Source organism: Trematomus bernacchii, unplaced genomic scaffold, assembly GCF_902827165.1.
Source record: "Trematomus bernacchii unplaced genomic scaffold, fTreBer1.1, whole genome shotgun sequence".
Taxonomy (NCBI): Eukaryota; Metazoa; Chordata; class Actinopteri; order Perciformes; family Nototheniidae; genus Trematomus; species Trematomus bernacchii.
The window spans coordinates 4,594,140-4,605,999 of NW_022987840.1; the positions used below are offsets into that span (position 1 = coordinate 4,594,140).

General features: G+C 38.3%; 1 protein-coding gene across 3 annotated transcripts; it reads left to right on the forward strand.

The window, feature by feature from the left end:
* Positions 1 to 47: 47 nt before the first annotated feature.
* Positions 48 to 8,893, forward strand: rab5ab (RAB5A, member RAS oncogene family, b). Of its 3 annotated transcripts, none has more exons than XM_034112654.1 (6): positions 48 to 250; positions 2,347 to 2,572; positions 3,366 to 3,517; positions 4,439 to 4,561; positions 4,797 to 4,890; positions 7,139 to 8,893. In XM_034112654.1, the coding sequence occupies exons 2-6, from the start codon at positions 2,407 to 2,409 to the stop codon at positions 7,252 to 7,254; spliced, it is 651 nt and encodes a 216-aa protein (XP_033968545.1). In that variant the 5' UTR covers positions 48 to 250; positions 2,347 to 2,406; the 3' UTR covers positions 7,255 to 8,893. The 3 variants fall into 3 exon arrangements, with proteins under 3 accessions (XP_033968545.1, XP_033968544.1, XP_033968547.1); XM_034112653.1 differs by having other exon boundaries at positions 62 to 254; positions 7,139 to 7,385; XM_034112656.1 differs by having other exon boundaries at positions 62 to 230; positions 7,139 to 7,385.
* Positions 8,894 to 11,860: the final 2,967 nt, after the last annotated feature.

Genomic DNA, 11,860 nt, shown 5'->3' on the forward strand with positions numbered 1-11,860 from the left:
ATCCTAACATATTATTGGTCCGTCGTAGCATTACGTAGGCGGATTGTCAATTCCAGTCATACGATCTGTCATCATCCTTCGTACAATGCGAAAAGGGAAGTTGAAAGAAGTGGGAGAGGGACATCGCGGAGCCTTATGAAATCTAACGATACGGTAGCTGTCTGGGTCATCGAAACACTGTGAACAGACACTAAAGTGCCACGAAGATTGTCCTGAAGACACCATTCACAGTAAATAGCTTCCTGTTTTGGTAGGTGAGTAGCTAATATTAGCGTTAGCTAGCTAGCTAATGGCTATCCGGAGGGCTCCTCCCGGCCACTGCTAAACAACGTTCACTGTGTTAGCCAGCCCATGTCTATTATCTGGCTAGCTAACGTTAGCTAGCAAACACTGGAAGGGCCAAGCTAGTTAGCATAGTAATTTAACGTTTTACGGCTACTCAATCGGAATCAGTTGTCATGTTAAGATTACCTACGTGTGATATCATATAACTAACATAAGCGGCTCTATGTTGTCCACTGATTGATGAGGGAGTTCACTTGTTTAACGTCATGCAGCTAAGGCTAGCTAGCTGTCACTAGCTGTACACACCCAAAACTGCATCATCTGTGTTTTGCCATTCTACAATGTTATGTTGAGTGGGATGTCAAATCGAGTATCTTTGATCTTGGTGATAACGATACTGCCCAGATTGAAACAAGCGTTACATTGGCAAAGGTATACTTTCTTATAGGAATTGATTGGTTTTGACATGTTTAACTTGCTAACGTTAGGTAGCTATGCTGCTACGGCTAGCAGTTGTTAATTGCTAATGCGAGCCAGTCAACAACAACATAACAGGTTATTTGTGGTTAACTGTGTGTCGTAATGCGATTTCAACGAGTTGATAGTTATTATTTTTGGACTGATGCTCTGTGTTTACTTGGTTGGTTGTAAAGGGAAATGTATAAGTTACAGAGAGAATATGTTGTTGCCTGGTTAACATGGTTGATGTTGTTATACACCTTATATGTACAGACCGGAAGATTTAAAACGGTTTCCTAACCCTGCAACGTTTTCCCACATATGTGCTCATACCCGTGTGATTCTAATCTCCTTTGTGACAGTCTGCCTCATATTGCTTAAAGCTACAAGCAGGAGTTGTTAGTGGTTTGTTGTTGCAGTAACACCAGTCGGTCAACTTTTTGTTCACTTGGTACAGGTGAGAAACTTTGGCAACTTGTGCACTTCAACATATTTGATCAAATTTGTTTGTATTTATCATATTTATATATGTTTAGTAGCTTGTTGAAGTGCGCTCCAAAATATTTGTTGATCTTGTTTATTGGTATTTATTATTTTGATATTATTTATTTAAATGTAGATATAAATGTATCATCTATTTTATTTATTTTTGTAACAGTTAAAAAGATACTGTTCAAATTATTATTTGTATTTAAAAGTTCAATAAAGGGATGTTTTCAAAGTCAATTAATAATCGTATTTAATAATCGTGATATCAATTATTGACCAAAATAATCGTGATTATGATTTTTGCCATAATCGCACAGCCCTATCTGCTAATTCTAAGAGGTTCTATTAAAACCCCAGCGTAAACATGACATTGACATGTTTCCAATTCTACCCCATACATAATTGTTGTAGTTTCCAAAAGATGGTTATCTTTTTATTCTACAATTTCTTAAATCATGTACACCAACAATAATAACACTACATTTCTTGTCATTAAATGCTACTTAAAGTATGGTATAATCTATTTTGAATTTGAAAAGGGCTCTGACTTAAAGTATAGTTCACCAGTATAAAAAAAAATAACGATCACAGCATAAACCAGGTATGCCGCATTAGTAATTTTTATAGAGAAACTTTTTTGGGGTTTCTCACTTTGCGATTTGGGAATTGATATAGGTCATTAATGAGCTGCACACCTGGACAAGATTGTTCTACTTTGTAAGAAATATAGAAAGTTAAGCAGCAGAATTTCTCCATCAAGCCAAATGGAAATGTTTTTTGTTACATAACACCGAGTTGTTAATATAGGTTTTGTTTGTACCGTTTTTATGCTTCCTTGCTAAAGCCTCTGTTTAAAGCTCATTAACCCAAAGAGAAACAACTAATCTGATGATTTAAGGCTAAAAGGGGCAACTTGGGTTGTATAACTTACTTGTTAGAGATTGCGGGTTTGATCCCCTTTGCACACACATCATCAGTGTGCTTAATGTCATTCTGATTCATAGTTGAAGACATTAAAATGTTGCTTATTTAAAAAAAAAAGGTGTACATTTTAATTTGAACCAAACATATTCCATTGACACTTTGTTTGTTTTTTTCCTCTTTCCTGCGCAGGTATTTTCTACACTTTTCTCAGTGTGTTAGCGTCCCGAGGAAGAGACAGGGCAGTCTGACATGGCAAGTAGAGGCGGAGCTACGCGACCCAATGGGCCAAATGCAGGCAACAAGATCTGCCAGTTCAAACTTGTGCTTTTAGGGGAGTCGGCCGTGGGGAAGTCGAGTCTCGTGCTTCGTTTCGTCAAGGGACAGTTTCATGAATTCCAAGAGAGCACAATCGGAGGTATGTACCTTGATATGGTCATGTTTTGGATTTTACCTGTGAAAAATTGTATTCAGAGATCACACACAAGTCACAGTGAAATGAGAAATTATAATCTATATCATTTTTAAAAGGGTATAAACATATCAATAAATAGATTACAAAATGTGCATTTGTGGTGTTGGCATATAGGAAATATAACTGACAGGAATGGTGAAAAATGTCACATCACATTACATAAAGACCAAAGCAGCATTCAAAAGATAAAAGGGGATATTGAATTGTAACTGTGAAAATGGCCAACAGGAATATTTGAATTCTTCAATCTCCATATCTAGTTCCTGGTATTTCCAGGAATCTACGTCAGATTAAAGCAGCCAGTTATTATCTTCAGAATCGAACACTTATTGCCTTTTGGCAAACATGCTGCTTACTGGATATTGAAAGGTTAAAACAAATTCCAGGTTTGTGACCCAAAGGTCATTGGTACGATTCCCACACCAGCATATATACATTTGATGAAAGCGTGCAGGCTGTTTTGCTGTCAATTAGTCATCCCAGAGTAAATACAAATTTAAAAATGTGTTTCGATTGAATCCCACCATACTTTATGCTCCAGCTCACATCCAGATTTTGGATTATCAGTATAAAACATGTTTGAAATCACTAGTGCCCGGTTTTCCAAATATGGATTTAGTCAACCATATAATCTGCCTGTGTGTGCCTCCAGCATTGGTTTTACATTTTAACTTTTGTATAGCTCAGTAGCTACATTACCATTTGTCATTGGTTCCTCTGCTTTGTGCCCCTGCAGCTGCCTTCCTGACTCAGACGGTATGTTTGGACGACACAACAGTCAAGTTTGAAATCTGGGACACAGCTGGTCAGGAGCGCTACCACAGTCTGGCTCCTATGTACTACAGAGGTGCCCAGGCAGCCATTGTGGTGTATGATATCACAAATGAGGTGAGTCAGGTGCCTTGTTATCTGTCATGTGGTTGTTTTTACCAGTGATGCTTTCACTAACTAGAGCTGGACCAACATTGTTGTGACTGATGAAAAGATAGAGATGGTCTCATCCTACATTTTCTTAATAGCAGTCAAGCCCAAACATTTTTATTTTGGTAAATTGACAAATTAAGTTGAGTTCTCACCCAACAACATAGTGTTATGAAGACAATGTATATAGACATAGTAAGTACAACAGTTACTGCACTCTAAAAAAGGTTACACATGACAACTCTCCAACATATATATATACCCATATATATATTGTCAATTTTAAGTTGTTGTTAGTTTCAGAAATGGTGATTGCATCTGAAAATGACATTCTATTTGTAAATTGTACTTGAAAGACAGTCACAAAAATAGCATGAGAGTTAAATGTCAACATTACTGTCAGCTATGATTGTATCTCTGTGACAAAGTCAGCAGCAACTTTGTTCAACTTCACTTTTATGAAAGAACAAAAGTACAGAAATGTATTAATTACCTTCTGACACTTCTTGTCAAGTTGCAGAAATAATGGTTACCGTATGTGATCAAAGTCAAAACTTTGAACAAAGAGTAATTTCATTTCAGGTCTCAGAATACAGGAATGTACATTGAATTAATTTTCTTTTGTGCTCTGCATAACTTCTGCATGGCTGAATATAATCCTTCTTCCCATGTTGTGTACAATTCTGCTTTTATTTTACCTGAGGACATTTTCTTTTGTTTCATATTCCGTCCAAAGCTTCTTTCAGGGCAATTGATCAAAAGATTAGCAGAAGCACAGCCAGAATTCATAGGAAGGCTCCCGTCCGCTTCCTTCCATCACATGGGTCTTATTGTTATTTTCACTAACTGAGTGCCCCCCCCCCCCCACAACCCTGTTTTGCTTGCCAGGAGTCATTTGTACGGGCGAAGAACTGGGTTAAAGAGCTGCAGAGACAAGCCAGTCCAAACATTGTAATAGCTCTGGCTGGGAACAAGGCTGATCTCGCAAACAAGAGAGCACTGGACTTCCAGGTTGGTGTTCTTTAAATATTTATACTAACAATTTATGCAGAAACAATAACTTCTTTACAGATATTTCTGTTGAGGGAAACATAAAATATTCAGATAGATTCCTATTTATGAAACATTTTGAAAGACGGCCCAATCCTGTCTACCTTACATGCTTCTTCCACATCTAGTTTTTTGACCATAAAGACTGTAAGGTTATCTTAATGAATGACTTTTTAATGTTGGTTTCCCTTTATAGGACGCACAGTCATACGCAGATGATAACAGCTTGCTTTTCATGGAAACATCAGCAAAGACCTCTATGAACGTCAATGAGATATTCATGGCCATCGGTAAGTGTTTTCATATCCTAAACTTCCTAATTTCATCTAAATACATTTTTTACCAGGTATTATAATAAGATATATATATATTTATATATATATTAAGCAGAACTCTGTATTACTTGCCGTACTGTTAGTGCCTCAGTGATCACTGTCACATGAAATGGACCAATGAAAAAGCAAGTTATGCATAATGAAGGCTAGGTTAAAATTCCATGGAGTCTTTATTTATTAGCCTCCATTTCACAGGTTCAAAGATAAATGGAAGGTATCTGGCTGTATCATATTTACAATTAAGCTCATGATTGTTAAATATTTACTCTGGCGTGTTGAATGTCATTTCTTATAATGTTAACTTAGATGAACTGAGGCCTGTACTATGAAGCCGGTTTAACATAACCTGGATATGTTTGAGTTAGCCGGTTGGCCTAATCCAAAACATACGCGCTCTCGCTAAACGGTCCTACGACGCGGGTTATCAAGTGGATCGCTCAAGCCAGCCGTGTCCTATCTAGTTAGGTGCGCGTTCACATGAAAGGGGCGGGGTTAGCAACATTTGACCAATCACAAACATGGAGAAGCGCACTGACAGCGCAGCGTCATACTTCCTGAATGAAAAGTGAACTATAATATTAGACAAATATGAAGACGTTAAACTTTAAACATCCATGACTTAAACACTTTATCCAGGATAAAAGCCACATAGCTGCACCTGCAAGGTGAATACAGCTGGTAAAAGAAAAAGTGTTTGAATGCGTACATTAACAGGTTTATGATATCACTGCCCCGTCTAAGACACGAGTGGATCTGACTTTAATTACATTTGACTCGAGTGTTTCGTCAACTTAATGTGTTGCTTAAAATAATAAGCTGTAAGTGTTGCACGGCCAGATACGGCTCAAGAAGCTGACTCAGATAAGGAAATATATGATACATTATGATGTGATATGATGTGATATGAATGATAATGGGACACATCGACGTCACAGTGCCGCAGACTGTACGTAATGTTACTTTGATCCGGTTACTTATGTTGTGGCAGATATTTAAGTAAGCTTTCTTAACGCTAATGTTATAATAGTCAGATTGCTCTGAAGATGGGAGGTGATATTCTATTCATTTTCACGTTCACACAGTCGGTGATTTTGGCCGGCCGTCTTTCCTGCAACGGCAGTTTAAACTGTATTTCCTTTATCCTGTAATATGACTTGATCGCTTTAAACTCCGCACACTGAGCTCTGATTGGTCAGCAGCGGTGCTTTCACTGAGTTGATCTCTTATCCTGCAACCTAACCTGCTCCGGAGCAGGCTAGCCGTTCAGCATAAGTTACCATGGAGATCTAGCCCGCTAAAAAGAGAACCAGCGTCGTAGGACCGGAAAGCCCGAGTTTTCCCTGAAGTCAGCCGGCTAAGCGAAAATCCGGCTTCGTAGTACAGGCCTCTGGTCTACCAATCTTTTTGAAAACCTCCTGGTTGTTGTTGTTTTTGTTGTTGACATAAAGGATGAGGTGGAGCCATCTCATTTGAACAACAGATGCAGGCTTAACTGGCCCTTTAGTTTGTCTTAAGTACCCTGTGCTCTGTGCTTGAGCCCCTAAACTCCAATGCAGAATTTGCATATGAAGAACACTGTGTTTTTTTCAGCAAAAAGAAACCACAAAGATTTCCCGCAAAATGAGACCTGTCAGCTCACAGTGTAGTTAAAGTAGTTTGAGCTGAGAAACAGTGTTGCAGTAGTGCCCTTCACAATCCATGCACACAGGTGTTAGCACATATTTGCAGCTCAATTATTTATATATGGTTTCAGCCCCAAAAAAAACTGAATTGTTTGTATTTTAAGATGCCATTTGTTGCCTTAAACTTCCTTAACATCTCATGATTATGACATCATTCAGATGATGGAATTGTCACAGTTGTGTGTGGGTTTCTGTAGGACAGAAATAACAGATAGTCTGAACAAATGAAAAACTTTAATGAACATTGCAGACTGTTATTAAAAGTATTTATTCAAAGCCGCACTCAGTAGGGTGCCAATCTTATTTGGGCATCCCAGAAACATACTGAATATCAATTTTAACCATCCCAATGTGAATGTGTAATGACCCAAAATGTGAAACGCATGTTATTGTAGTTAACTAACCAACAAAGAGGATTAAGTGTGAAGCTACTTTTGAGAAACAATTTTGCTGTCATCACAGGTAGTTTTCTGATGATCTTTGGTGATGTCATTACTGACGTTGTTGCTATGTCCTTACAGCGAAAAAGCTACCCAAGAATGAGCCTCAGGCGGCCGGCGCCAGCGGCGGGCGGAACCGAGGAGTGGACCTGACGGAGACGGCTCAGCCCACCAGCCGCTCCTGCTGCAGTAACTAACCTGGCTCTTCCTGCTCATCCTTCCCACATACTCCTCTGCCGCCCCTCCCCCTCCTAACTGGACATCGGGCTCCTCGGCTTCCTGACGTCAGACCTGACTGTCAATCTCACTCCCCTGGAATAGCTAAAAGACTCTGTATAGCTGCATTTCTAATACCTTTCTTTTTTTTCTTGATGTTCTTTTTTTTTTTCTTAAACTTTTTTTAAGAAGTGTATATCAGTATAATGGATGCATGTATCACTACAACGCCTAAACACATTTGTATATTTTATTCATTTGGAAGACTTACCCCAATTTAGAAGAATGAGCGAGAGGGAAACCTTTGAACGTCTGATTGTGTGGAAGTGTGATTTGCTGGTGAGAAGCTGTAGCCTCGTTTGTCATTTCACAGGGTTGACTGGATGCGAATGATGTTGCCTATATGCTCACAATCAGAAGAAAACCAAATTGTTCCCAACTCGAGACGCCTGGCTTCTCTGTCTGTTATGAGGCATCAATGCATTGAGACAGTGCCAGGAAAGGACTGTTGTTCAAATCAAGGATCGCTCCCTCCTCACATCTGTTACATAAGAAGACATACACATAAAAGTATTTATCCCAAACTGCGATGATCCACATTTGGCTTCCTATTATGCACAACCATGTGTTTAACAATATGGGTTTGTGTCGTTGCCGGTTATCATAACAAAAGTCGTCGGGTTGTCGAAAACCTAGAGCTTTGGAAAGTTCAGTAACATCAGGAACCAACACCTAATGCCAACATGAGGCCGGTGTGACAGGATGTTTTTTGTTTTTTTTTGGTTTGCTATTTAACAAATGTTTTCATGTTGCGGGTTCATCACATCTATCACAGAGGCTAGATTTTCACATTGAAAAATCAACAGGAAATTTGATGACTGTTGAACTTCCATGGTGGCAAAGACTTGAACATATACAACTAGTTATATGTTATAATCTCTTTCTGCTCCGTCTCTGTCCAGGTGGGTAGTAAACCTGCATCAAACTGGGTGATCTCAATCTTAGGGGGTGTTTTTAGAGTAGAGTTCAGACAGCACACAAACATAAAATTGGACTACTACCCATTGTCACAAGTATGTGAAAAGAATATACTTATATATAACTTTGTTATAGAGTGCAATGTTGTTTTCTTCCTCCTTTAGCACAGCTTGCAGAGCTCACAAGGAAACAAATCTAGAGATTCCGAACAATTGTACAGTTCAATATTGGTCTGCTTGTTTATTTTCTTTCTTTATTATATTTTCATCCTAGACCATATAAAAAAAAATGGTCAAATGTTAAGCAGTGGTGGTCTTTTTAGGTATATGTAGTGCTATTAACAAAATCCCTCTCCGGTGTATTGTTACTTTTATGAGAAATGGTTCATGGTCATGTTTGAAAGGAACTTATATTTGCATTGCACATTGTTGATCATGTTTTAATTAATGACTGCCCCTCGATTTTATATGACGGACTGTATTGGACTTGCTAACCTACAGCTATAAGCAGGTAGCATAATTAACCTAACTGGTGGTCTCTCTTACAGCTTAATGAATTTTAATGATGTAAAACAGCATTACTAGTGATGGGCTGATCAGTTTTGAGTGTCTGAATACAACTTAATAAATTCAATAAACAGGTCTCTTGTATGCCTTTTTGCCATATATGTCAGTGGTATCACATGGACGTAAAGATGCTGCAGATATTGATACCAGATTTAGACTTTCACATAGTATTTGGTTTCAATGTGTTTTTAAGACTAAGAAACTAAATGATAAACTGTTTCCTTTAATGGAGTGTCTATTTGCACCCGGGTGAAAAAGAGAAACAACGTGTCCCCCCAAAGGTGGACGCGTTGCTTCCTTTCCTCGTGCCCACTGAATCTACAGCGATGTTTTCAACTTCTGCTGGCTTTAGTGCCGTTCCCCCGCACGAAGATGATCTCAAGTCTCTCCAACAAGGAGCATGGCTTAATGGTAATGTGAGTAGAAAATGTGTCTTATTTTTAATATGGCAATCAAATAACATGTATATAACATTTTAATTGTAAAGCAATGTAACTAAATGGTTAATTTAAAAAAAAAAATCAACATTTGTCCCCATTACTTGTGGTCTTCAGCATGAGATTATATAGCTTGCTGGTATCTGTTATACTTTGACTGATAGCAAGAGCCAAGTTACAATTAAATACCAATAAATTGTATATGAGGATTTCTTTTTGTATCACATGTAGATAATACATGCCTATCTTGGAGTCCTGGCACACAAATCCAGCAAGCAACTATATTCAGTGTGCCATTGTCAACTTTTGGAACAAGTAAGCACACCGTCTGGGATTATAAAAATGTAAATTAAATAATTTTACGGTTATAGAAAAATGCAGACCTGAATGTTCTTTTTATGCTCTTATTAACACACATTTTTGTTTGAGTGAATAGGTGCGATTTGGGGAGAAAAATTAGATTTTCTCCCCGTCCTTCCAGTGTTGCCGCGAAAGTGGAATCGCGACAGATACATCATGGACTCCCTGCCCAGTCCTGCAAAAGAGCGGCAATTCTTCTTGCACTGGAGGTACATTTACTCCTATTGATAGTGTATAATCAATAGACTGTAATAATCCCATTTTTTGTTTTTTGAAAACATACTAGATCCTCCAACTCCGAGCATACCTGCCAACCCTACCGATTTGGGCGGTAGTCTACCGCTTTTGACATGTTTCTACCGCCTACCGATTTAGCTGACTCTCCCTACCGATTTTCAATCTTCCCAAACTATAACAAATAAAAATGACACTACATAGACACTGGACTCGACTTTTGGCTGACACCGTTTGCAGCGTGTCTGTGATCCCATCAAACAAACAGTCCTCTGTGTTTCAGTCGATCGCGAGATGTGTCTAAAAATAGAACGACAATATTCTGTTTTATCGTTAATGTCCTATAACATAATCTTCCTGTGCCAGAATAATGCACTTGAACGCATCAAAGCTTTGTGATTTATCGGGGCGTGGCTGGTAGGCAGTGGGCAGTGCACTAGTTTGCTGTGCAGTCCGCACACACAAGACCACAATTATGGCAGAAGCAAAAGAGCCCAAAATATATAATTTTCACTCCGAGTGGGGAGGATGATTATTTTTGTATCTATTCCAATTCAAAGTCCATCTGTCTCATCTGCAATGCGAGCGTGGCTTTATCGAAGAAGGGTAATTTAGGAGCGGCATTTCAAAACAGTGCACAAACGCTACGAGACGGAATTCCCTCCTAATTCTGCCCTACGCTCCCAAAAGGTGAGGGACCTGAAAGGACAGCTAAATGCACAGCAGTCCATTTTCACCAGGCCCAACAACAAGAGCAAGGCTGCTACCATAGCATCTTATCGTGTCAGTCACGTTCTTGCAAAACACATGAAGTCTTTCAAAGACGGCGAAGTTGTGAAAGAAGCATTCCTAGAGGCTGCCGACGCGCTTTTTGGGGACAGTAAAAATAACAGTAGCATTTCAACAGGTTTTTGATATAATAAAAACTCAAGTTAGATACCGTTATTAATCAGCTGTAAGTTTTAGTTTGTTTGAACTTATTCATTATAATTATTGTACAAAATGGTATAAGAATGCAAACTTTAAGATCTGTTCTGTTTAAATTGATTATAGTCTATTATCAATTCAGGTTAAGAAACTAGTGTTGCTTGCATCCTATTTTAAAGGCATTTCTTTTTATACTCTACTAAAATGCAAAAAAAAGAAAAGGGTTTGATTCTATTAATTTTGTCTTTTTTATTGCACTCTGGCAGCAGATTCCTGTGTAGCTTCAGATCTGAGTTGTCTTATTAGTAAAACTAATTTATACTTTTGTAGCAACACTATTTTTATATAATGACAAAGAAAGGGTTCAGTCTTTTCTTTTTTTCCTGTGTCATATGTGGCAGCACTGTTCAATGTTTCTTGAAAACATTACCCACTGTAGTATGTGACGTGTGAATAAACTCCCAACTCTGTATCAACAACACTGTTGTGTAACTTCAGTTAAATACTTGTATGTGTGTAGATTAGAAAGAGGTAAGATAAAGGATCTGCAGTATTTTATGAAGTATTAATCGTACAAAGTCAGTTTTATACAAGTAGAAGTGTGTATTTACCTGGTAGTCGGCTGTCAGTAATGGCTGCGCCTCTATTTGGACTGTAGATCTCGGCAGACTGGCCACTTTAAAAGTAGCTCTCGGTTCAAAAAAGGTTGGGCACCCCTGATCTACACTGTCAAGGTTCAAGGTTCTTTATTGTCAAACTAACATAGCTACAGAGTAATTATGTCGTTGAAAATCTTATGTCACAGGCTTCTCCAACAATGCAACTGAAAGAGGACCAGAAACACATTAAAAATATAATAAAATGTGGAGACTTTGGGGTATTTATCTCCCATTCTTTTACTTTTCGGGCATTTTACAGACCAAACATGTCGTTGATGTCACTGTTTACCAAACTACCACTTTTTCTGAAAAATGCATAAAATGATGCAATATATGTTAAATACATGGTTTTACATGTAATTACTGGGGTTCCATTTCTTCTGATTACCTAATTTGGGCGTGCACATTTGCCGCGCGCAAACCTAC